Consider the following 26,054-nt stretch of genomic DNA (forward strand, 5'->3'; position numbering starts at 1 on the left):
ACCATTTTTCTATTCAGTCTAAATGTACAGATGGACTTCTTAGTTAAGAAGTTATTCTTTCTTTCTTCCTAAAGTTTTTAAAAAAGTTTTCTATTTCATGTGAAATTAAAACACGGCAAGACTTCGTTGGCTAATTGTTTTTTCTTCTCCTCAGCAAAATGGAAACAGAATGAAAAAGGGAAAGAAGAAATGCAATTTGCAGTTGGCTGGAGTGGCTCTCTTGGCTGGAATGGCCCTTGTAGTGTTGAAGAAATGTAAGCTTGGAAAGGAGAAGGTCTTAGGAACTCCTACATTCGACCTTGCTGTTTTCCAATACCATATTATCTATAGTATAGTTGGATAATTTCTTGCTACCTGGGTGTTGTTCTTGAAATTTTAGGAAGGGCCTACGTCCACAGAGAGTGATGATAAGAGTGGGAAACAAGATTTCACTTTAATTGAGAGAGTGTCTTTATTTTTAATTGTTTCCTGCCTCAAACACTGAGAAACTGTGCAGCTGGTTCGGGTAGTAGAATAAGCACAGTTGTCAAGTCCTATAAAAAATTAGGAGGCTGAAAGTTATTTACTGGAACAGCTTACATCCTGTGACAATATCTATAATGCTATCAATCATCCATTCTGCCTATCCGAGGTCATTGGAAAGGACTCTATAGGCCAGTGATGGCGAACCTATAGCACGCGTGCCACGGGTGGCACGCAGAGCCATATCGATGGGCACGTGAGCTCAGCTCCAGCGCGCCAATGGATTTTTGGGCCTTCTTGGCCCACTGGACATCGGGAACACAGGGTGGGGAAGGCCGTTTTTTCATTCTCCCCAGACTCTAGAGCCTTTCTAGGAGCCTAGGGAGGGCAAAAACAGATCTACCGGGCCATCACGTGCCAAAAGTGGGGGGATTGTGGGGGGATAACGTGTGCATGCATGGGGGGCGGGCGCATAGAATTATGAGTGTGTGGGTACGCGCAACCCCCCCTCTCCCCCCACTTTTGGCACGCAATGGCAAAAAGGTTAGCCATCACTGCTATAGACAGACAAAAATGCCAAATTCAGTCTGGGTCTCTGGCCGACTATGCGATGAACCATAATAATAGCAATAAAAAAAAAGGGAGGGTGACTCCAATTGCATTTAGTCCTCCACATGCCATTCTTTAACAGGGTAGAGGCATAGATCATGCCATTCTTTAACAGGGTAGAGGCATAGATCATCCTCTATATCAGGGGTCCCCAGCTTTAAGACTTGTGGACTTCAACTCCCAGCATAGCGGGCTGGAGAATTCTGGGAGTTGAAGTCCACAAGTCTTAAAGCTGCCATGTTTAAAGATCTCTGCTCTATATCTTGCCTTACTCCCTTGAAAAGAAAAATCTCCCATAGAATCACCAGCTGGATCAGTTTTATTTTATACCTTGTCCCTCTTTCTCAAAGGAATAGTAGGCCATAGGTAAAGTAGACCCTGTACTGTATTCCTGAAGGAATAATGGGAGGATCTGATTATGTTGAGCCACAGTGATGGATCTGTGGGGTTGGGCATCTTCAGTTAAGACTGCAGAGGTTACCTAGACTGGCTGATGGTAGAAAGATTTCAAATCCGGCCCTCAATGAGGGAGTGCAATTACACTTCTCTGTTCAGTGTGCCCTTTCAGCAATTTTTTTCAGTAAAGGTACTTCTTATCAGACCACATTACTATTTCTTTTTTAAACATTTCATACTATTCATGGTAAGTTTGTTTTCATGATTAATACACCATTTTGCCCACATACATGCCTTGTTGAAAAAGGGACCCTTGATTTAGCATTGTTAAAAATAAAGTACTATATGCTTCTATTTCTTTCAACCTACGTCTTCTCTGGAGTTCTTTTTCATGAACCCAAAGATGTCCATATGGTTTTGCACATTCTGTTTTACAAATTTTGGCATGTTGGAAAATTGTAAATCTAATCCGCTGCTAGGTTTATAAAGCATATGTACCAAACACATCATAACGGAACAGCCACGGACAAGATTGAATAGATAAGAATGCTGGTCTGTGTATAAATGTTTATAATTCAGATTTTTAAAGGTATTCTTTTTTAGTTCCTTTGGGCCACATTCTCTGGAGACCACTCTCCCTCTAACGGGGTCAAAAACAGTTGGAAAGAAGCTTGGATATATTTTTTTCTCTTTAAAACTTTAGAGAAATTTTTATATCTTATGTGGGGAAATATTCTTGAAGAAATTAATATTTTTATATTTTGCTTCTAGCGAATGTGTAACCAGTGCATTGTGTATCCCCCTTGCAAGTCAAAAGAGGTAAGTGCAAACTTTTTTAAACAGTTAAATTATCTTATTAAGTCTTAGGTATGTGTGTGCATTATATGAGAATAAGTTATGATAAAATTTATTCCATGTTCTTTATATGAGACAGGAGTTCCACAGGCCGTCCTGACTGGACCTGCATTGTTGTAGGATTCACCTCTGGCTATGTCCGCTTCTATACTGAGGTACATCAGCTATTTCCTGGGTTGCTTGCCATTGTCACTTCTTTTAGAGTTTATTGTATTTTATTCTACATGAAGCTGCCTTTGGAAATTCCATGGACATTGCAAAATGCAACAGCCAGCTTTGTGGTGGGTGAGAACTGCCACATGCATATAATAGTGGGCCATTGAGCTCTTCTCTGCAATGGCTACCGCCTGTAGGGTTTTTAGCAGAATTCAAAGTGCTAGTTTTAACTATAAAATAATATAAGCCACATAGAGTCGCCTCTGGCATGATGTTTCTAGGTGGCCACTTAACTGCAAGATAACCTGCATCAAATATAGCTTACCCTTCCGGTACACATGTACTGAAGAGATCTGAAAGGGCAGGAAGCAAGAGGAAGATCGGAATCCGTGTTTTTCACTTGTCAGACTCTGGTTGTCTGAAATAATCTTCCCTTGGAAATCTGGAGAACCTTACTCATGACCCAATTAAGAGCTTACTATATGAGCTCTTATGCCAAGAGAATGTTGCAAAGTCTTCATGATCTCATTAGTCCTCCCCAAGAGCTAGACCCATGATGACGAACCTATGGCACACGTGCCCAAAGTGGCACGTGGAGCCATATTGCCTTGCATGCGCGGCATCGCCTGTTCCTCTTCTGGGTTTTTGGCCCGTATGCACACGTGACAATCAGCTGGCCTTTTTGCATGCGGCAGTGCCGGAAACTGGAAGAGCTGGTCTTCCATTTTCCTGCATGAGCATGCGCGCTGGCCAACTGATCGTCATGTTCGCATGTGCGCCAGAAACCTGGAAGAGTAGCTGGCTGAAACCGGAAGTTCAGTAGCTGAAACCAGAAGTTCATTTTTGGGCCCACGCATGCGCCCTGGGCAGCTCCTCTTCTGGGTTCTTCCAGACGCTCGGTGCAGAAAAAGGTTTGCCATCACTCAGCATATTCTGTGCTGTCAGGCCTTGGTAGTTAATTCTGTAATGGAAAGGCTTTGTTTTTAAAAAAGCTGTATTTCTTTCAAGATTTTTTTTTCTTAGAAAAGAGCCTTGAAAAACAGGCCAATTTAGGGTGTACATTGACTCACTATTGAAAGGCAAAACGTCTTTCAGAGTACCTAGATATGCACATCACACTTGTTGGAAACCCCACAAACCAAATGTGCCTTTAGCTGAAATCATGCACCATCTGCGGGGAGCAGTCATGCAAATCCATGGAAAGATTCACAGTTAGAGGGCATATATTTTAGTGTATAGTTTTATTATATTAGATTTATTAATGCTGGGTAAATGATGATGATGTTACCCATTCAGTCGTGTCGAACTCTTGGTGATTCTATGGGCCAGGTCTCACCACATCTTCTGATCTTGCTCTGGTTCTTTGAGGGTTCAGAGTATACCAAATTTGATTTATTTTACAGTTGCCATTATATAATTGCAGCTATTTCTCACTGTCAATCCTAATTGTAATTGTTATTGTTTATTTTCCTTTTTATTATTTTATGTTGCTGGTCATTGATTGAACAAACAAATTGTATCTTGATAGCAGGCATAAATATGTAACTATTCAAGTTCATAAAGGAGGTGAAAAACAAAAAACAAAATGGAACAATCAGCACCCTTCAAAACAATATTAATTTATTCATTCAATGTATAGAGCTGCACATCATGACTCTACATGACTATGAATGGCTCAAAGAATTAAAAACAACAACAACCACTTGCTCAAAACAAACACATACAAATAAAAAGCTAAAACAATTATAAAGCATACAGGGTTTGATGTGTGAGCTAATACACATCACTGAATTACAACAGGAAATATTTTGAATTTTCTTCCTATAAAATGTATTTCATTTTTTAAAGAGTGGAGTATTACTTCTGGCACAGCTTTTAAATGAAGACCCTGTCCTGCAGCTGAAATGTAGAACTTATGAGATTCCACGCCATCCTGGAGTAACAGAACAGGTATTAAAATAGATGCACAAAGTACTGAAATTGTAACAAAATTAAGTGTTCTCTCCTGTGTAAATATTTCTGAAGTCAAGCTTGCTTTTACAAATATGTATGGATAGGTATGCTTATATTTGCAAATATAAGTCGTTGTTCAGCATTGGCAGCCCATTTTGTGGTGTTAATTTAATTGCAGGAATGTGAATTAAACTCAGGCCATATAGTTGACACAAGAGATATACAATAGTGTTCCACTGACTATTTGCTTGCTGAGCTAAGGACAGCATCAGTGATATCTTATATTCTATGCCTCACCAAAATATTTGAGAATTGTGCTGTATAAAATTTATATTAATTCCAGCAGCTATTTGTGCTCTCGCAATAGCTAAAGTCAGATATTGATGCTGATGCAGCAATGTCCATAGACTGCCTCTCTGGGTGGGGATTTAGTGCTTCTGTAGAAACAGTAAACAAGCAATCAGGATAGCATATGTGGGTACTTGCATATATATTGTTTTTGTCTTGAAGTGATTATTATCTTTCTTTTTATTTAGAATGAGGAACTGAGCATCCTATATCCTTCAGCAATTGTGACAATTGACGGTTTTAGCTTATTTCAGTCTCTCCGGGCTTGTCGAAATCAAGTAGCCAGGGGTATGTCCAGCCTTATTAAAATAGTTTCTTTCTTAGCAATACTTGCTATAAAAGGACATAGTTTTACTTTTCTATCATACAGTTTGTTCAGGGCATACCAATGTACTGCTTGTGAAACCCTTAGTCGTATAAAACCCCTAAGTTTAATACAAGCTTGATTTAATATACAATGTGTGTTTATGTGTGTATGTGTGTGTTCTAATAATTCTTGTGTGAAATTTCAGAAGAGTTTTGACTTTATACGTTTTTGACATACTGGCGTATGATTGTGCCAGGTACCAGAAATGAATTTTTCCAAATCATGCAAGATCAGATCATTTATTTCTTAAACTCACACTTTTTGTATGTTAATACCTGAATAGTGTGCTGGTATGAACTAGATAAATTCCTTTTTAATTGCTGTATTTTCTAAAAAAGTAAGAGGGCTTAATAATGTTAATATATCTCTAGATAGTTTGCAGGGGGAAAAAGAAACATACCAATACATTTATAACGTTTAAGCTAGCTATTATGGTAGCAACCCACATCCTTGCAAAACTCCTGTGGATTTCTAAAGGCTATCAACTAAATGTTGTAGTTGAGCAAGGATTTTAATATTGATTACTCATTTAGTGTGCTATAGTGGCTAGAGTTGTATGTATGTCTACATGGAAGTAGGTCTGTTGAGATCAGTAGGACTTACTGTACTCATAAGCAAGTTATATGTAGGACTTCAGTTTTAGTAGCTTTTCTTTCTTTAATATAGGTTTTTTAGGCTTTCAATTCACTCTTGATTCCTGGTGATTCTAGGGGCAAGTCTTTGCAGTTTTCTTAGCAACATTTCAGAAGTGGTTTGCCATTGCTTTCTACCTAGGGCTGACAGAGTGACTGGCCCAAACTCGTCAGCTGGCATTTATATGGATTAAAACTTGTACTCTCCCAGTTTCTAGCCCAGAGCCTTTAATTACAGGTAATTCTTGGGTTACTATCATTCGTTCAGTGTCAATTCAGTGATCCTAAATGAGGGGATTATGATGGGTCTTAAGAATTCCAGCAATCATTGTGTCTCCATGGTCATATCATTGGAATCCAGATACTTGGTACTTGGCTCGTGATCATGTCATAGTAGTGCCCCCATGGTCATGTGATCATGATTTCTGACGTTTCCTGCCAGTTTCCTGCAAGCAGTCAAGGGGGAAGCCACCAGGAAGTTTGAAATTGTGATCATCTGAAGTCATGAAGTAATAATGGCAACCAGGACTTTTGGAATTGCCATAGTTAAGCAGTGTAGTCACATGATTTGGTGCTTTACAACTATTTGCTTAGTAATGAAATTCCTGGTTCCAATTGCTATTGTAACCCAAAAATTACCTATACACCAAACTGGCACTCGTAATATAAACAGTGCAATTTATTCTATACTTTACAATTAAAAATATTTTTGTAATATATTATGTGTTGACCAATCCATGTTAAACCTTTTAAAAATAACTATTCTTTCTGATTTATCTCTAATCAATTGGCCAGCTACAGCTGCAGGCAATGAAAATGTTCAGCCACCTCCACTAGCCTATAAGAAATGGGGTTTGCAGGATGTGGATACTATTGTTGATCATGTTAGTGTTGGTAAGTATTACATTGATCACCCTTACTGAATTTATTATTTATTTATTTATTTATTTATTTATTTATTGTCATATTTATATGCTGCCCGTCTCCCCAGGGACTCGGGGCAGCTCACAGAATAAAACAACCCAACAATAAATAGAATTAAAATGTTAAAATACGATTTAAAAATCCCAAATCTCCCAAATTAAAATGCACAGCAGATCAGGGAATTTGCTGAAAGAGCCATGTCTTTAGGTGCGGAAGGTGCAGAGGTTGGGGGCCGTCCAGAGCCCAGTGGGTAAACCATTCCAGAGGGTCGGTGCAACCACAGAGAACGCCCTCATCCTGGGAGCCGCCAGCCGACACTGTCTGGCCGATGGGACCCAGAGGAGGGCAGTCCTATGTGAGCGCACTGGTGGTGGGAGGCCGGTAGGAGGTAGTCCTGCAAGTACCCTGGGCCCATGCCATTGTAATCCTTATTCACCATGAATTACCTTTTAAAAATCATGTATATTGTACTGGAGAGAGTTTAAAGCAAAGATTGATAATCTGCAGATAGACTTCTCTCAGACAGCATTGAGATCTACAAATCCCATCAAATAATTCTATTTTATCAAAGAAGGTGAATTAATACTGACTGCTTTGAAACTGTTTTAAGCTAAAACTTTAGCCCAGGTACTGTATGAAGCCAGGTGGAAGTGCTGAAGTGCCCCAAACTATATTTCTAAGATCTATACCAGCAGCTCCCAGAAGGTAACTAATGTACTTCTCAGACTAGAAACAGGGATGCCTAAAATTGGAGCATGGACGTTGATCCTGGCTGAAGGGCCAGTGGGACTTCTCCCATTAATAATGATTGATAGGAGTGTAGTTAGGAGGCAGGGCTGACTATTGGCAGGCTCATGTTTGAAAATCTGTGGCCATGTGATGGGGTGAGCTCCCGTCACCTGTTCCAACTCCTGTCAACCCAGGAGTTAGAAAGTGGTCTACTGTGATAGTGGAATGGGACAACTTGCCACAGCCAACTCGCTGCTGCCAACTCACCACAACCAACTCGCTATGGAAAACTCACATAGACAATTTGCCACAGGACAACTCACCATGGCCAACTTGCAGTGGGACAACTCGTCACAGGATAATTTAAAAATTTAATTATTTAAAATAAATAAAAAAATATTTTAATTTTTGCCATTCACATTTCATTCTGTCCCTCCTTTTGCATCCTTTCCTTAATTATTCTATTCTACCATTTCTTTGATATTAGTATAACTCTTGTCCTGCAGCGAATTGTCCCACAGCAAGATATCCGGGGTGAGATCATTTTGGTGGGCAGCTTAATGGGGACATGAAAGGAGCCCCCATGGGCGTCCCTCGGGCAACCGTGATGTCACCAGCTAATCCTCTCAACCTGCAAGTGCTTCAGTGCTCCCAACACGAATGTAGTAATATTGCCCCTTAAGTTGGAACAATGTCATAAAAAATATCCCTAATCACTTGTGGGTTTATCATCAGAGTTACTACAAGCCTTGGGCCATGATTGTATCAAACACATCTTCTCAAAAGATTTAATGACATTACATTTCAGGCAGAAGTAAATACTGTAACTTGTCATAAAGAAATAGAACTTGGGTGACAAATGGGTTTGGAGAATAGCCAATCACCTCACTTCATTGACATCCCCCAAACTAAGGAAAGCTTTCTTTTGGGCAAGACATAATATTTTGTGTTTGGTATTACTACAAGGAAGTTTCTATAAAATCCCAGCTGAGAAACATGTTTGTGTGGAATTGGGATGTTGAAATGGTTCAACACATGCTGATTTGTTCTAGTTGTGTTTATAATGCCTATATCTTACCTCTTTTACATCAGTATCCTGGGCAATCTGACAATACATTTTCATCCTTTTTTCAGATTGTAAATCATTTATAACAGCAAAATGTTATGCACGAGCCCTGAAAATTTGGCATCTATTAGTAAAAGGTCTCCCACAGTTTAATATATTTTTGTTATCAATTATTACAATGATCTGTATTAGAGCCGTGGTGGTGCAGTGATTAGAATGCAATATTGTACTGCAAGCTACTTCTGCTGACTGCTGACTGCCAGCAGTTTGGCAGCTTGATTCTCACCAGCTCAAGGTTGACTCAGCCTTCTATCCTTCTGAAGTTGGTAAAATGAGGACCAAGATTGTTGGGTGCAATATGCTGACAGTGTAAACAGCAGAGGTTTATAAAGAAGTATGAAGTGGTATATATGTTTAAGTGCTATTGCTTTTACTTTACTTTTTTATTTATTTATTAGTTATTCTATCTCTGACCTTTGGCTGGAATAAAGATTCAGTAAATTGCATGCAGCCTTCCAGCTGATTTGCTTATAACTCAGGACACCCCTCCCTTTCCAAATAATTAGGACTGAAAGATGGTCAGGTATAAATGATTAAGCCATGACGTGGGTGCCTCAAGCCTTGATTTTAGGGAAGTCATCCATTTCATCCACTATAAATCTAAGTGTTTCCTAGGAACTAAATGGTTTTTTTGTGTGTGTGTTTGGGTCTTAAGGGAAACAAACTGATTTAAGTTAAAATTTCAAAAATGCCCCCCCCGCCCCCCCCCTTGCAAATCTCATGATATGATATCACCATGATATCATTCCTGGAGGGAGAATATGAAGGCAAGATGTGGCCTACTGGTTGAAAAATGATACCTTTCCCTAGTTTCATTACAATATCCTTATAATATTTATAACAGTTCAGTAACACATTGCTGATAGGATGGAGTTGTCATTGATCTTGGTCTGGACTTCAGAATTTATAAATCATTGTTCTGGAGAGGTACATTTTTTATTACGTCAATTAATCAACACATCACAGGCTGTCCTTCCAACCACATGCTTTGGAACACAGCCAGGTCTTAAAGGCTTTCTAAATGGCTAGCAGGATCAAGATCAACTTAACAGTACCTGATAAGGCCTTTTAATTTTTTTAAGTGTTTTATCATTTTAACTGTGTACAAATGTAATATTTTAATAATGTTTTAAAGTTTTGTTTTCATTTTTGTTTTTTAATAATATATTTGTAAGTCCTTGACTTACAACAGTTCTTTTAGTGACCATTCAAAGTTACAACACCACTGAAAAAAGTCACATGACCATTTTTCACATGACCATTGCAGCAACCCCCCCCCCCAAATAGTCATATGATCAAAGTTCAGGCACTTGGCAACTGATTCATACTTATGACAATTGCAGTGTCCCAGGGTCGTGTGATCGATCCCCTTTTGCGACTTTCTTACAAGCAAAGTCAAGGAGGAAGCCAGATTCGTTTAACAACCATGACACTAATTTAACAACTGCAATGATTCATTTAACAGCTGTGGCAGAAAAGTTGTAAAATGGGGCAAATTCACTTTACAAATGATTCACTTAGCAACACAAATGTTGGGCTCAATTGTAATTGTAAGTTGAGGACAATAAAATAAATAAAATTATGTGAAGTCATTCTGGATTAATCCTGATACTATTTTTTTAAAACAATATATGAATAATTTAGAATTCAGAATCTGCAACTCTTTCTTGCTAAGCCAGATTCAATGGGACAAAATTGATCTTTATAATATAGTTTTTAACTTTGAAAACCTTCAAAAAATTATGAAGAATGTGTCTTGCTTTTGCTATATATATAGAAGCGCCTGCTTCAACATAGCACACTTTTAATTGTATAGTAACTGTATATATATATTTAAGTTAAGAATCCTTAATTTTGAACTTATTTGGATCAATTCCAGAACAGATACTAGAATTTTAGAAACTTCTTTTTCAGAGCTTTATTTTCATTATCTCATATAGGTATCATGACTTTATCACCTTTTGATCAGATGAAGACTGCTTCCACTATTGGCGGATTTAATGCAGCTATAAAGAATAATCCTCCTGCTATGTCTCAGTATATTACTGTGGGGTCTAATCCTTTCACTGGATTCTTCTATGCCCTTGAGGTAAAGAACTTGCTCAGCCAGTAGGTGTAAAGTGCAATGGGCTGGATAAAAGACCCACTTCTTTTCCTGTGATTCTGTTCTGAGTTATTGCTTTGCTGCTAATGGAAAATGAAACTAAGAGCAGCTTACTTTTTAATTAAAGAAACTTTCACCTGCCTAATGATATTATTGTCGATCAGGATCTACTGGTTTGGTGACCTAGTTCACATTACAATCTTCCAAATATTCAACAATTGCAGAAACCAAACCCTCTTGTGCCTTCCCCTTCTCCAAAGGTAACTAACATGAATTTTTGGAGGGAAAAAACCCCAAAGAATTTCTGTAGGGTAGAATTTAATGGACATTGCTCTAGTGCTGAACACAAAGTTCTCAGGTAAGAAATTTGCCCAGAGGGCCACAGCAGGGGGCAGTATCTACTCAATCTTGGTTAATGTCAGGTTTGGGCTTGGATAACAGTCAGAGGCATGCTTGGAAATTCATATCTGTAGGGTAGATTGAGAAATATTTCCTAGAAGAAGGCAATATCAAACAATCTTTGTATAGCTGCCAAGAAAACTATATGGATGCAGTCATCAGGTGTCAACTACAGAACTTTAAAAAACTTTTTAAACCTCCTTTCATGCTTAGCGTATGTTTTCCTGCCTAAGCAACTTTTGTAAGATTCTTATGCAGAATATATATTGTACCCATAATATATGATTATGCCTCACTAGCTACAAATCGGAAATTCACATTCCTGTTTTTTTAAATGAAAAAGGGAAACCAGAGTAATGTCTTTTTAAAAACTCTGCTACAGTAGTTCATAAAGCGTCCTGGATATATCTTTGATAAATTAATAAAAATTCTTTCCGGTGGATGGAATTGACTACATTTGAAATATTATGCTAAATCTGAAGCATAAAGCTTTGGAACCTACCCTCTGTCCTTTCCAACAGAACTGCAAGGAAGAAGTTGTTGTTAAGGTTTCAAAGCTGAATTTTTAACGAATAGTCTTAGTTTCAATGAAGTTTTTGAATGGGAAAGGCAGAAATTATGTTGGGATTTGATGAGTCCTCTTTAGTCATTATAGTCTAATTAGCTTACAGGTAGTCCTGGAATTATGACCATTTATTTAGTGATTGTTCAAAGTTCGGATGGCACCGAATGAAGGGATTTACTGTTTTTAAATTCTGGCTGTTGTAGTGAACTAAGTTAGGATTCTTGGCAACCAGCTCACATTTACCTGGTTGCAGTGGTAAATGTGACCTGCATCTGTGGTTATGTGATTGCTATTGCTGACTTTTTGTGTTGGCTTTCTACAAGCATAATCAATTGAGAATCCAGCAGGGAAGGTCACAAGTCATTCCAGTAAGTCCCCCCCTCCCCTCAGTTTTCTTCACTCACATTCACTGTGCCTTCCTTGGGCTTCTCTGCACAGAGGAACACATCCATTAGCACCCGCCTTCCCTCGGCCTCCTTGTGTTTGCACAAACACATGCATGCACCTTGTGTCTTCCTGTGCTTATATACACATTTCCTGCTCCCTCTTCTCCCTCTACTCCACACTATGCTGGGCTTCTCTGGGCCTCCCTCACTCCCCTGAAACACCCACCCCCTGCTTCTTATTTGGGACTCCATCTGCCTTGTGTTTAACAACCCGTGTCTCAAGGTTAGTGCCAATAATGCAGTCCAGTGGTGGGTTGTTACCAGTTCGCCCTGAATCGGGCGAACTGGTAGCCGCTACGGCAGGAGGCTCTGTTCACCCGCCCGGACATCTCTGCGCATGTGCAGAAGTGTCGCATGTGTGAGTACGCCCACGAGCAAAAGGGTAGCAAATGAAATTGAAACCCACTACTGATGCAATCATTTGATATCATGCTTTACAACCACATCACTTACTGATGGCAATCCTAATTGCTGTCATAACTCAAGAACTACCTGTAGTTTATCACCACCTCTAGAACTGAACTTTACATAGATTTGTGTAAAAGTTCTTACTTTAAGAAAGAAAGTAATCCCTATTAAAATAAATTATGGGGATTGGTGTATATTTTGCCAATTAATATCTGACTTTCTGAAATACTGTTTTATATGTGGTTGATGGGCCTCAAAGCAAACACCATAATTCATGGATCTTGCTATGGTCTTCTCTTATCTTTTGCAAAAATTTACACTTCTACCCCTATTATGTCTTCTGCCTCTGGTCAGTTATGTTAGCACAAGATTTTTATGCTAGGAAATTTTGAAAGAGTTGAGCATATTATTTAATAATGTTATTTTTATGTGGGGCTTTCTTTTCCTATTCTGTGTATTTCTCTTATACAGTATGCTTATTATATATAGGGAATTGTTAATAGTTGATAATATGAGTTTATATTCACAATCACTATTAGTTACTTGGTATAATTCTTTCCTGTTAAATGAATAATAATAATTTGTAAAGAAAAGAAAATAACAACATTGACACCATATACTTTTGGCAAAAAAGCTACATTTTTAAGCCTGCAAAATTGGAAGCTCTCAAACCTTTTACTGTATAGTTAGAACATTATCAAAAAATGCAAACAAAAGTTAATTTCTTATTCTGAAATGATATAATTTAGCAGATGATGCAGGATGAAAGTTAGTTATACCTCACAGACCGTTTTATTTCTGTAAACAAGGTTCTCAGAACTTAAGGTTAATAAAAAAGAATCAATTATTTTTCACTATTTATAAACAACAGCATTTTTATCTTCTCTTTAGGGCAGTTCACAGCCATTATTGTCTCATGTTGCTTTCACGGTTGCAAGTAAGCTGACATCTGCATTCTTTAATGCTGCTAGGTAATGTATAATAGATGGAAGATGCAGTCAATTTATTCCTTTTGTGTGTTTCCTTTAAAGTGAAGCATTGATATTTTAATCTTTGCATTGAAGTGGCTGGCTTGGCTGGAAAAACAAACAGGAAGAAGAGCCTGTGCAAAAGCAGAAACCCAAGGTTGAACCTGCAACTCCTTTACCTGTGAGGCAAGTCTTTTAAGCTACTTTTTCCAGAGAGATTATGAGATAATCTCATTTCCAGGGGTTGCCATTATTCCCTGAGGATGCTGGAGCCATAACCATATAGGCAGACTACAAATATATTGTGCAGTTTAGTGCACAATAAAGATGTTTCTATTTTCCTCCTGCTGCAGCTATTTATCTTGAAGAGATTCTTCCTATGTAGCAATAGATTGACTGAAGCTAGCATTTTGCTCTTTACTCTGGGAGTATGTGGGATTCTTATATTGTTGCACTTTCATTGGAATGGCAATTAAATTTTAGTGTAACAAAATTTAATTTTTTGTGTAGAAGAATTGTGAGCTCTGGATAAGTTTGGTAAACAGAAAAAAAGCCTCTTCCTGGACTCAGAAATAAACATTATCCTAAAGACAGTTGGTTTTGAGTAAAGTACATTTGGTTGGGTTCTCAAAGGCTTAAACCATTAATTAGGTTTACAGATCATAATGTCTAAGAAAAAGCCAAAGAAGCTAGGATTATAGTTCAACAGAAATGTATGTATTGTTTGTTTTGCATGTTTTGCACCTGCCCCTATTTGATTGCCTTGGAATTCTAACCCAAACCTCCAAATTTACATAAGCCTAAAATTTGACTTTGAAAGGTAACCCTGCCCATAAATAGTTGCTGTTATTTCCCAAGCAAGTCGTCAACCCTGAAATTCCAAGGTGTTTCCCAACCCAAATATAAACCAGCTGGGCCCTCTTTAGGTTTTTGGGGTTGCCAGTTGCTGAGGCAAATGCAATTACATTTATTTCCAAAGAGGTAGCTGCAGTGGTGAAATGTAAAATTTGTTACTACCGGTTCTGTGGGCGTGGCTTGATGGTGGTGGTGGGTAATGTGACTGGGTGGGTGTGGCCAACTTTTTTTTTTTTACTTTTAAAACCATTTTTTCTACAACCTCTTCAGCCGAAGAGGTTGTAAAAAAATGCTTTTAAAAGCCTCTGACAATCCCAGCTGAGCCGCGGGATCATCAGAAGCTTTTTTTTTACTTTTAAAAGCATTTTTTTGTCTGAAGAGGTTGTAGAAAAATTGCTTTTAAAAATAATTTAAAAAAGCCTCTGATGATTGCGTGGCTCAGCTGCTCATGGGGGGGCAGGGATTTTTGATATCGCTTCTCCAAACCACCCTCGGCCATCGCTACAGGATCGGGTGATCCGGTCCGAACCGGGAGCATTTCACCCCTGGGTAGCTGTGATATTTCACAACAGAACTATCAACAGAAACAACCCAAAAGACATACAGCACTCTGTGCTTCATAACTGTTTTAGGTGTGATGCCACAAAAGTTCATGAAATAGTAAAATTGATTAACCTTTAAAATTGTGTTTTGTGAATTACCAAATATTAACAGTTATATGAACTCTTTCATATTGTGGCATGTGAAATGCAGTAAATTTTCTAAATTAGAGCTTTTCTATAATTGTTAAGGGTTCTTGAAATTTTAGTTTACTGCTAATAATTATGAACTAGTAATATTGTTAAAACTTCTGTACTTTGAAAGAATCATCCAAATACGAAATAATTGTTTGTATTGGATTGAGTGTAATACAATATACCTTGGTTGAAGAAAAGTTTTCTACAAAAATTAGTCCAGAATGAATTAAAATAATACAACCATATATTTACTGATTTTGTAAAACACATTACTTTATTTAGTAATCGGGGAGCCAAATTTAGAGATTGTTTTCTAGATTTGGTTTTATTTAACTCTAGGTTTGGAATCCCAGATTCTCGTCGACATGGAGAAAGGATATGTTTGTCACCTTGTAATTCATTAGCAGCAATTACTGATGATTTTGGAAGGATTCTTCTATTGGATGTTGCAAGAGGTCTTTCTGTTCGTATGTGGAAAGGTACCTTTTAGCATCTTTTAATAAGTTGGAGGGGTTAAACAATGGTCACTTATCCATTTGAGAGATAATTTTTATTTCAGTTTTAAGTATGAATTTAAAATAATGAATGTTGGTGTTTAAAATATCAGATATTCAGATTTACAAAAGACTGTGAAGTGTACAGATCAGCTCTGGAATAGTAAGATTGCAGTGTAGTATTGAATTCTCACATATACTGCTCAAAAAAATAAAGGGAACACAAGCAGAAGACATCCGAGATCTGAATGAATGAAATAGCTTTATTAAGTACTTTGTTCGTTACATACAGTAGTTTTGTATTCCCTTTAGTTGTTTGAGCAGTGTATAAACTACTGTATGTAACGAACAAAGTATTTAATAAGGCTATTTCATTCATTCAGATCTCGGATGTCTTCTGCTTGTGTTCCCTTTATTTTTTTTAGCAGTATATTTTGTTTATACACAGATATGATTATTACTAGCCTGAATCAATCCACTCAGGATAAAGACCTCTCAATTTTCAGACTATAGATTGTAATTTATTACAGTGGTCCAGTGGTTTTTTAACTTCCCAGTCTAGGGCCTAAGAGAGACTGGTCTAAAGTCACCATTCTGTGTTCTATGTCTAAAGGAGGATTAAAATCTGGGTCTCCTCACTCTTAGTCCAGCAATGTAACTAGTCACTATACTCAAATACAACTAGCACCTTAACCCATTTATCCATAACATACAGGCTATCGTGATGCACAGGTTGGTTGGATTCAGATTGCAGAAGACCTACATGAAAGGGAATCTATGAAGATAGACTTTTCTCCACCTAGTACCCCTCAGGGACCAAGCAGAGTGGCTCAGTTCCTTGTGATTTATGCTCCTAGGAGAGGAATTTTGGAAGTATGGAGTACCCAACAAGGTCCAAGGGTTGGAGCCTTCAACGTAGGAAAACACTGCAGGTAAAACATTTTTGGTAATGGAGGAGATTTTAAAATGTAAGGCAGAATAGTCTCCAGAAAAATAATTGAAATTAAGCTCATCAAAATGTTTTCATTCAGGGTTCTATGTGCTACCTTCTGCTTTATGTAAGCATATACAAGTGCAGAAAAATTAAAGATGTGAAATAATAATTTTAAATCTGCAAGCAAACTGACAAACTATATTTACCCAGGAATTGTCCTATATAATGAGATTTGTGCAGTCTATTTATTTATGAGATTGAAATATTATTTGATATTTTAGAGCCTATAGTTTTGTACAAAAGTGTATGTTGATTGTTATGTTGTTATGTTTTATATTATATCTATCAAACCCATATTTAGGTTGCTGTATCCTGGCTATAAAATAATGGGGTTGAACAGCGTAACAAGTCAGGGTTGGCAGCCTCAGACTTATCAGATTTGCCTTGTTGATCCAGTATCAGGAACAGTAAAAACAGTTCACGTACCTTTCCATTTAGCTCTGAGGTAAGACTTCTTGAGCTTTACATTGCATAATTGAACTAAGTCAATATTATGAGATGAATTATAAAGTTTTTTTAAAAATATGCAGATATTGGATAATCTAACATACTCAGTTTCTACTTCTGAGAGATACTAGGATTTTTTTTCTAGCAAATTCACTTGTAATAACAGCACATTCCGAAAAGCCAGATTTCCCCCCCCCTTGTAATAGTATTACTATTTTAATTACTAAAACAATAGTATAGAATTACCACCATCTTGCTTTTACACCCTTTTGCTCATAGTATTTCTTGAAATATGCATTTGTATTAAGTAGCGCCTCTGACTTATCTAGTGAAAAGTGATATAATTTTCTCTGAATACAGATTGAACCTAGCCCTATTGGAGAGCACTATGGTGAGGGAGGTTGTCAGATGACAATTGCTTTTTAATTGGTTATTTGAAAGGGGTGTACTCCCTTTTTCAAACCTCTGGAATGAGTGTCCCCCAAGATCCGGGTGGCCCGTTCTCGTCAGCAGCCTTTGGTGAGGGAGAGTAAGGCCCCCTTGCTTCATACTGCTTGCCATGTTTTATATTTATCTTTTATTAATTTTATGTAATTTCTTTGATTGTGGCGAGCTGTCCAGATGTATTGAAAGTCAGGCAGGCACGTAAGTTTAATAAATGGTCATGGTTCATTACACAGTCACATATAGAGACTGGATTCCATCTACAGATCAAATCATTATTATATGCACAACAATGTGAACTCACAGCTGCCTCATATGCATCCGTTTCTTCCTAAGGAAATGGGGGCAGCCTGACAGGTGTTTTTGATATTTCATAGCCATAGCCTGACTTGTTCAGTAATACTGACAGAGGAATCAGTGCAATGACAAATTATTATTTTTCCACCACAGTTTCATATGTACTGTTGCAGACAAATAATTGTAAACGTTTTCAATATTTTCCAGTGACAAGAAGAGTGAGCGAGCAAAGGATATGCATTTATTGAAGAAATTGGCGGCCTTGCTGAAAGCTAAGACATTAAATTTGGGTAGGTTTTGTATTTGTTCCTATTCAAGGTCATAACACTGGTGTCTTTTTAAAAGTCATGAATATGATAAAACTACAGTTTTACTTAAGGTGATTGAACCTAATTTAGTGTTGAATGAAATGTTGTGCCTCCTGTGCAAAACATATAAACGTCAATACTTTGTGCAATTGGGCCTAATTTTGTGGTAGCCAGCATATAAATAGAATTGCAGCCTGCACGAGACACTCAGTTTTGATAACTGTTAGTCACCTTAGAATGGCACAGTGAAATGTTTATATAATCTCCCAATATGATTAGCAAATATTTAAATACTAAATCTTACAAATTACAATATTTCTAAATTGCATTTTGTTCAACATTACTTTGGCAATGCAACAGAGGAAAATCAAGTCATTGGTTATTTGATAGACTGCTTTAAATGTGTTTGTTACCATGGTAGAATGTTTTGTATATGTGTGTTTCCAGACCTTGTGCGCAATCTTGAAGAGCAACTGCACAGCTTTTTGTTGTGCACCAGTTGCAAACATTTGTGGCACATGGGTGGAAACTAATCAAGGAGAGAAGCAACTTTCCAGTAGAACTAAGGAGAAATTTCCTGACAGTTAGAACAATTAATCAGTGGAACAATTTGCCACCAGACATTGTGAATGCTCCAACACTGGAAGTTTTTAAGAAGAGATTGGATAGCCATTTGTCTGAAATGGTGTAGGGTTTCCTGCCCAAGCAGGGAGTTGGACTAGAAGACCTCCAAGGTCCCTTCCAACTCGTTATTCTATTCTATCCTATTTCTGGATCTATTTCTGGATCAAGACCCTCTGCTCATGGTCCCTCATGCCTTTGTAACCTCTCAGATGGACTACTGTAATATACCTTACATGGGGCTGCCCTTGAAGAGAAGTCTTTAGCTGTTACCCCGTTTCCCCGAAAATAAGATCCAACCAGAAAATAAGTCCTAGCATGATTTTTCAGGATGCTCGTAATATAAACCCTACCCCCAAAATAAGCCCCAGTTAAGATTATCAGCCAGATGGGTGCATTTAATACCGTATTTTCCCCAAAATAAGACCTAACCAGAAAATAGGCCCTAATCCGTCTTTTGAAGCAAAACTTAATATAAGACCTGGTCTTATTTTCGGGGAAACACAGTATATAACTTGTAAACCGCCCAGCATCATCTTATTGAGGAGGTGGCCAGTATAAAACTTTAATAAAGAAATAAAGAAATAATAAATCTGGAAGTTTTAGTTGTGTTCTAGAACAGCACATGTTACACCTTAGCTCCGTGAGTTGCATTGGTTGCCAGTCTTCTATCTAGGGTAATTAATGCAAAATTAGTCTGAGTTTCTTTCTCATGTTTCCTGCCTGCCTCCACCCATGTGCTGCACACCAAGTCTTTTTTTGTAATGGCCTGTTTTCCTTCCCTATCTGTCCAGCCTCCATATCTCCATGTTTGAGTTGGCATTCCACCAGTGCATGGTTTCTAAAACCCACCTTAAAGGGTTTTATTGTGGGGGGAAGTAGGAGGAGGGAATACACATAGTCCTTGATTTACAACCATTGGTTTAGTGATCAAAGTTACAGCAGTACTGAAAAAAGTGACTTATGACTGTTTTTCACACTTAATGACTGTTGTAGCATCCCCATGATCACGTAATCAGAATTGGGATACTTGGTGGCTGGTGTGTCTTTATGATAGTTATAGTGTTCTGGGGTCCTGTGATAAGTTTTTAATGACCTTCTGACAAGCAAAGTCAACAGGAAGCCAGATTCACTTTACAACCGTGTTACTAACTTAACAAATGCAGTGATTCACTTAACTGTGGCAAGGAAGTTAAACTCATTTAACTGTTTTGATTAGTAATGGAAATGTGGGCTCAGTTGTGGTTCTAAGCCAAGGACTACCTGTATTATGTATGTTCGCTGCCTTGAGCTACTTATAAAATAATAAAGATGGGATAAAAATCTAATATAATAATAATATAAGTCTACATTATGGAAGTATGACTGGTATGTTGAACCATCAGTTATCAGTGAATTTCTTTCTCAAGAAAGAACAGTTCACTTGCCTTACTCTATCTTCTTACTTTTCTGTGCCGGTCTTTGTGGTAGTTTTGATCACAGTTCTATGGCTTCAGTGTAATGAATCGCCCTGGAGGTTGTTGTGAAGATGGGGAAGCTAACTTCTCAAAGCAGTCAAGATGCTGGAGAAACACATTTTAACCAACCACTTGAGATAAGAGGATTAGAAGGAACACAGACTATTTTACTTGGTGTTAATCGGATTGGAGCATATCCTGACTTGTCTGCAGTGCAAACAGATGACGATCATCTGTGACGTCCTGTGACACACAGAAAAACCAGGAATTTTAAGTTTATACCAGTCAGAAGTAGCTGGTTGTAAGGTATTCGGCCTTAAGCAAATAATATTCTGTTCTCTGTCATTTACGAGGGGAAGAATTTGAGTATAGAACCTCCTGTCTCAATGATTTTTTAAAATTATATTTGTTATCTTTCTTTCCAGATACGGTTGAGGTTGAAGTAAAGGAATTAATACTAGATATTAAATATCCTGCTACTAAAAAACAGGTAACTAGGAAATGCATTATTTGGCAGATTAATCTGCTTTATATCTGCAAATTAATGGTTGTTAACTCTCTGTTAAAATTTGTTTTGAACTCCATTTTTAAATTGGGGATTAGAATGTTTTTCTAGGAGATTTTAGCTTCAAATTCTTGTCCTCCTCGGTGCTGGTAGGAAGAAGTTTGACAATATTTACCGGAGGAAAGGCAGAATATTGTACACACATTGTAATTATTTAAATTGGAAGAGAGAGTATAAGAATTGGAGCTGCTCTCTTTTCTGTCACCATGCAGGTTTGATAGTGGTGGGTCTTGATTTTCTCTCCTGCTTATTATAGATTTGATTTCAGGGCTCAGCAGCTACTATACATGTGCTACCTGAAGGAGGACTGCATGACATAAAATTATTTAAAAATAATTCCAAATTGGATTTACTTACAACACAGTTTCTGTGTTTACATAGTGCATAAATCTAGCCATTTCTGTAATAAGACGTATCATAAACAAAGGACCCATTTCATTGGCATTTCATATTTTTCTCTTTATAGCTCCATGTCTCCTAGGGTTTACTTTAGGAGGAGCAAAGTTTCCATCTCAAGAGATACTATAGTTAAGCAATATAGAAACAAATGATTTATATCAGTATGAAAACCGTTACTATGTTTTATTTTTAAGAATAGTAGCGTGAACTTTGAAAGTCTGTATTATATTTTACTACTGATAGGCTTTAGAAAAAATCTTGGCAAATGAGTCTTTGCCGTTCTCTTTTCTGATGAACATCACACAAACATTGATGGAGACCTTAAAAAATCAGGGTAAGTGAATATTTCTTTTCTGACTGCCTGTTATGTCACAAAAGGATATACAGAATAAGAATTCAATTATGCTCCCTTGAAAGAATATGATAGTCATTGATAATATTGCGGGTCTTGTTTCTGCTGTTACCGGGTAGGTAATTGAGTTTCATTTGAAAGAAAGAAGTACAATTCTCTAAGGAACTATACCATACCTGGGCATGTTATGGGCCACACCCGTCTCTTTGGCTATCTCTGTGTGGCTTGCGACATTGGTGTTGGCAGGGGGATGTTGGCATTGGGAACAGAGCATTGGGGATGAGGTGGCATCAGGGGACAGGAGCAGTGGTGAAATGTGAAATTTGTTACTATTGGTTCTGTGGGCGTGGCTTGGTGAGGGGGGTAATTGACTGGGTGGGCGTGGCCAACTTTAAAAAAAAAACACTTTTAAAAGCATTTTCTCTACCTCTTTGGCCGAAGAGGTTGTAAAAATGCTTTTAAAAGCCTCTGACGATCCCAGCTGAGCCGCGCGATCATCAGAGGCTTCTTTTTTTTACTTTTAAAAGCATTTTTTTGGCTGAAGAAAAAATGCTTTTAAAAGTAAAAAAAACAGCCTCTGATGATCGCGCAGCTCAGCTGGGCATGGTGCGGGGAGCGCAGGTATTTTTGCTACCGGTTCTCCGAACTGCCTGCCGCCATCGCTGCTGGATCGGGTGATCCAGTCTGAACCGGGAGCATTTCACCTCTGGACAGGAGCATGCATTGGCAGAGTGGTGGGGTAGGATGGTGGCAGCGACAACCCTCCACAACAGTCCCGGTTTCTCATTGGCCCTTTGGGAAAATTGATTGCCCTCTCCTGAACTATACTGTAACATTTTGATATCTTTCTTTAGGAGAACAAGGGGATGCAGTAGCATATGACAGAAACATTTTAGAATCAAATAATTCTCTCCCCTTCAAGGGTTGTTTTGACATCATTCAAAAATGGGAATTGTTCATTAGAAACACATGTAATGGGTTGTTTAAAATGAATGATTGTATCAAATATTTTCATAAGTATATCACTGGACATTTGCTTGTATTCTTCCTTTGAAGTTTATGTCCGATAAATTCATTTTAACATCCATTATAATGTTCTGCATGGCACCGTCCTTCCTTTAACGTGCGTTGAGGAGGAGGTCTAATCATCTTTATGTTCTTCCACCTCCAGTCTTGCTGTCATCCATATTTTTTCATATCAAGGTTTTTGAACTAGTAATAGAGGGAGGGAAGGTATCCAGAGTGACTATATCAGTCATCTGATTAAAGTGAGAGACCAAAGTTTCACCACAAAGGACAGTTGCACTGGCTAGAAATTCTGCCAGAGAATTTCTGGCAAACAGTTACATTTTTTAGATAAGATCCTAAAGCAGATAAAGACTGCAAGGCAGCCCAAGGATCATGATTTGGTTCTGGCTGTATAAAATAAGAAACCGAGACAACACAATTAATGATATTTATGAAGGTAAGCCCTTTCGAACACTTCTTGTTCGAAAGGCTCGAGTTGCTTCAGTAGAAAAAGGTACAATAAAAATATTAAATTTTTCAAATAAAAATCTGGAGGACTCTTAATGATTGTGGATTGAATGTTCATTTTTCAACACTGGGAGGCAAATCACTTGTTGAGATGATTTCAACTGCCTGTTTAAAGGGAAGTTGACACTTTACTTGCCTGTAGACAAAACCTATCCAGAATTTAACTTGATGAAATTATATCCTCTTGCCGGCTGTTGTACACTGAAAATACCCTACTTAGCAGGCTATTTAATGAAGTTGCAGAAAGGTTTAACAGCTCAGTTGCACATTCATTGAGACTAATGGGCATTATTTTCCTTTCTGTCACTCTGTCTAGAGATGGATTATATTGATGAAGGGCTGCTACAGTTCTGTACAAATAAACTAAAACTGCTGCAGCTTCATGAGTCAGTCAGCAATCTAAATTCTCAGAATATACAGCCTGAGACAGAGCCATCTGATAATGTAAGTATTGAGGAACTTTGATTTTATGAAAAGAAAACACCCTTGAAATGCAGATGTGTGTATAAAAGAAAGTAGAAAAAAAAGTATAGCCCTCTTTTTAAAATAAAAATATATTTATAGTATGTAAGAGTGATATGCATTTATGGAATTTGTGAGCACAATGGAGTCTTCTTCTCCAGGCAAGAAGACAATATTTGTAAGTCAGTGTTGAACTCTGGAGTCCTTGGTGCTTTCTAAGCTTGGTTGTTTGCCTGTAGACGTTTCATTACCCAATTAGGTCATATCATCAATGTTCCCTGTAGTGCTAATCAAGTTCAGTTATAAAATCTCTGCAAGCAAAAGACCAAGCTCAGAGAGATTTCCACAGTCTTCCTGTTCCTTCTGTCTTGGATTTCTATGCACTGCACAAGGAAGCCCATTTATGCAGGTGGATCTACGGCATTGAACTCAGCTCTTTGAACTTACTGTTCTGAAATTGGAACTGACAATATTTTGCATTAAGGAGATCTTTTTCTTATGAGATCTTTTTTTTGCTTTTCACAAAATTATATGAAATAATTTGAAGTTCTTCTATGATGCTGTTTTCAGTAGCCTTCTTGAGAAAAGCTTTGACCTATGACTAGAATTAAATTAATTCTGTTAGTTCTATTAATATTCTATTAAATTAATTCTATTAGTTCTATTAATATTCTAGATTACTTCAATCTATGTATCCAGTTCAAAATAGAATGTATTTTAAATATTTCTAACATCTTTATTCATTAACTAACGAGCAGCTACATTTTTGAAATGTGAGCTATTCCAGATGTCCAAGCAAACATTTTTAGAAATATCAATAAATTCAATTGTTGCATGAAATAAATTCAGTATAAGTAAGATCCTCTCAATATTTTCTGCAATGGTACAAGGGATATTGGGAAAAATATCCTGAAACATGCAATATAACAACTACTTAGCAAAATATCTTAAATCAAAATTTACCCTGTTTCCCCTAAAATAAGACTTCCCCAGATAATAAGCCCAATCAGGCTTTTGAGTGCGTGCACTAAAATTAGCCCCCCTGAAAATAAGCCCTCCCCAAAAATATTAAACTGCATGCGCAGCTGGTCCCCACCATTTTCTCTGGTTAGGGTTAGGGAGACAGAGCTGAAATCGGGTAAGACGGCAGGAAGAGCCCCGTCTTGCTCCACGTGCCCCAAAGTAATAAGACCTCCCCGAAAATAAGGCCAAGTGCTTATTTCGGGGTTCAAAAAAATATAAGACAGGGTCTTATTTTCGGGAAAACACGGTATTATCAGAGAAATTGTGATGAATGAATATGAAAGCAGTTTCAAGGGTAAATCAGATTTTCTCTTATTCATGTTTTATTGCTTTTAAGATCTTGGCTAAATTACTCCGGTTAGATGAACAAGAATTTACTAGGCTGCAGATGTTACTTGAGAAGTACAAACAGCAGAATACCCAGCCTTCAGTACATTTTGTAGAGGATAAAGATGGAATGCTGCCTGTGAAAACTTTCTTGGATTACCTGGATTATGAAAAAGATGCAATTCATGTGAAAAAGCTAGATGACAAAGAATATGTGGCTTTAGGTATGAGCTTGGATTATTAACATAACCTTGGCTAAGAGACTTTCCACTTGGGTAATAGATTTCTTTTTTTGAATTTAGTTTGGAAGCTTTTCTGAAGGAGCCCCCTGAAAACATTAATATTAGGAAGTACTCTTTATGCTTTACAGAGCAGATGAAAGACTTGCTTTGATCTATGCAATGGAAATAACATTGGTTTAGTGCAATGGGAACAAGGTTGTATACAGGTAGTCCTCAATTTACTAACACAATTAGGCCTGGAATTTCCATCATAAATCATTGCATTGCAGTCATAAATTGAGCTGGACCCAATTTTTATGCTTCTTGTTAAGTGAATCACATTGTGGTTAAATGAATCCAGTTTCCCCGATATGTTTGTTTTTCTTGTTCCAAATTTGCAAAAAAGGTTGCAAATTGCTATCATGTGACAACAGGATGCTGCAGCTGATCATAAATGCAAGTCAGTTGCCAAACACCCAAATTGCGATCTTGTTATCACGGGGGAGGTGCATTAATCATAAGTGGGAGAACAAATCATAAGTCACTTTTATCAAGGCTGTCATAACTTTGAACTGTTGTTAAATGAATGGCCATGAAGTGAGGACTACTTCTAAACAGGAGGAGAATGCAGAATATAAATAGCTCTCATTGATGTAATTTACTCTCACTCTGAATAGGTCTGATCTTCACCTTCTGATAGATTGCTCTGTTTTCAATCAGAAAGTATTTAATGGGTAGAACAGAGGGTTGAAGAAGTGAAAAAATGTATGATGTCTTCTATGTATATGTACAGGAGGGTTTTTTTTCTGGAAATGTTTACATGGAGAAAGTTCAATAGAAGAAATGTGTCAAACTCTGAAGTCTGCAGGATTTAGCCCCCAGATATTATTGGTGAGTGTTGCCTGTTTTATTTTTTATTGTGGTCATCAGGCCTATATTCTAATTGCTTGTTGGTTTATAGCCAATATATGGGAAATAGATGAATACGAATCAAAATTATAGCACTAAGTGGGTGGGGAAGAGAACATGGAAGAGGTGAGGAGATGGGGAGAAGACATTTATATATAG

General features: G+C 37.6%; 1 protein-coding gene across 2 annotated transcripts in view; it reads left to right on the plus strand.

The window, feature by feature from the left end:
* Positions 1–26,054, plus strand: part of RAB3GAP2 (RAB3 GTPase activating non-catalytic protein subunit 2) — a 57,303-nt gene that overhangs the window by 11,827 nt on the left and 19,422 nt on the right. Inside the window, exons 4-21 of one of the 2 annotated variants that reach the window (XM_034427851.3) lie at positions 155–254; positions 2,239–2,286; positions 2,402–2,477; positions 4,327–4,428; positions 4,968–5,067; positions 6,574–6,672; positions 10,498–10,646; positions 13,371–13,450; positions 13,544–13,633; positions 15,379–15,518; positions 16,249–16,465; positions 16,829–16,972; positions 17,923–18,005; positions 20,527–20,591; positions 21,309–21,399; positions 23,270–23,397; positions 24,776–24,989; positions 25,780–25,877. In XM_034427851.3, the coding sequence (XP_034283742.1) occupies positions 155–254; positions 2,239–2,286; positions 2,402–2,477; positions 4,327–4,428; positions 4,968–5,067; positions 6,574–6,672; positions 10,498–10,646; positions 13,371–13,450; positions 13,544–13,633; positions 15,379–15,518; positions 16,249–16,465; positions 16,829–16,972; positions 17,923–18,005; positions 20,527–20,591; positions 21,309–21,399; positions 23,270–23,397; positions 24,776–24,989; positions 25,780–25,877 (2,024 nt within the window). The remainder of the gene's footprint in view (positions 1–154; positions 255–2,238; positions 2,287–2,401; positions 2,478–4,326; positions 4,429–4,967; positions 5,068–6,573; positions 6,673–10,497; positions 10,647–13,370; positions 13,451–13,543; positions 13,634–15,378; positions 15,519–16,248; positions 16,466–16,828; positions 16,973–17,922; positions 18,006–20,526; positions 20,592–21,308; positions 21,400–23,269; positions 23,398–24,775; positions 24,990–25,779; positions 25,878–26,054) is intronic. The other variant, XM_034427852.3, reaches the window with a different exon arrangement.

This window comes from Pantherophis guttatus, chromosome 1 (assembly GCF_059756535.1).
Source record: "Pantherophis guttatus breed Tessera chromosome 1, ASM5975653v1, whole genome shotgun sequence".
Lineage (NCBI taxonomy): Eukaryota > Metazoa > Chordata > Lepidosauria > Squamata > Colubridae > Pantherophis > Pantherophis guttatus.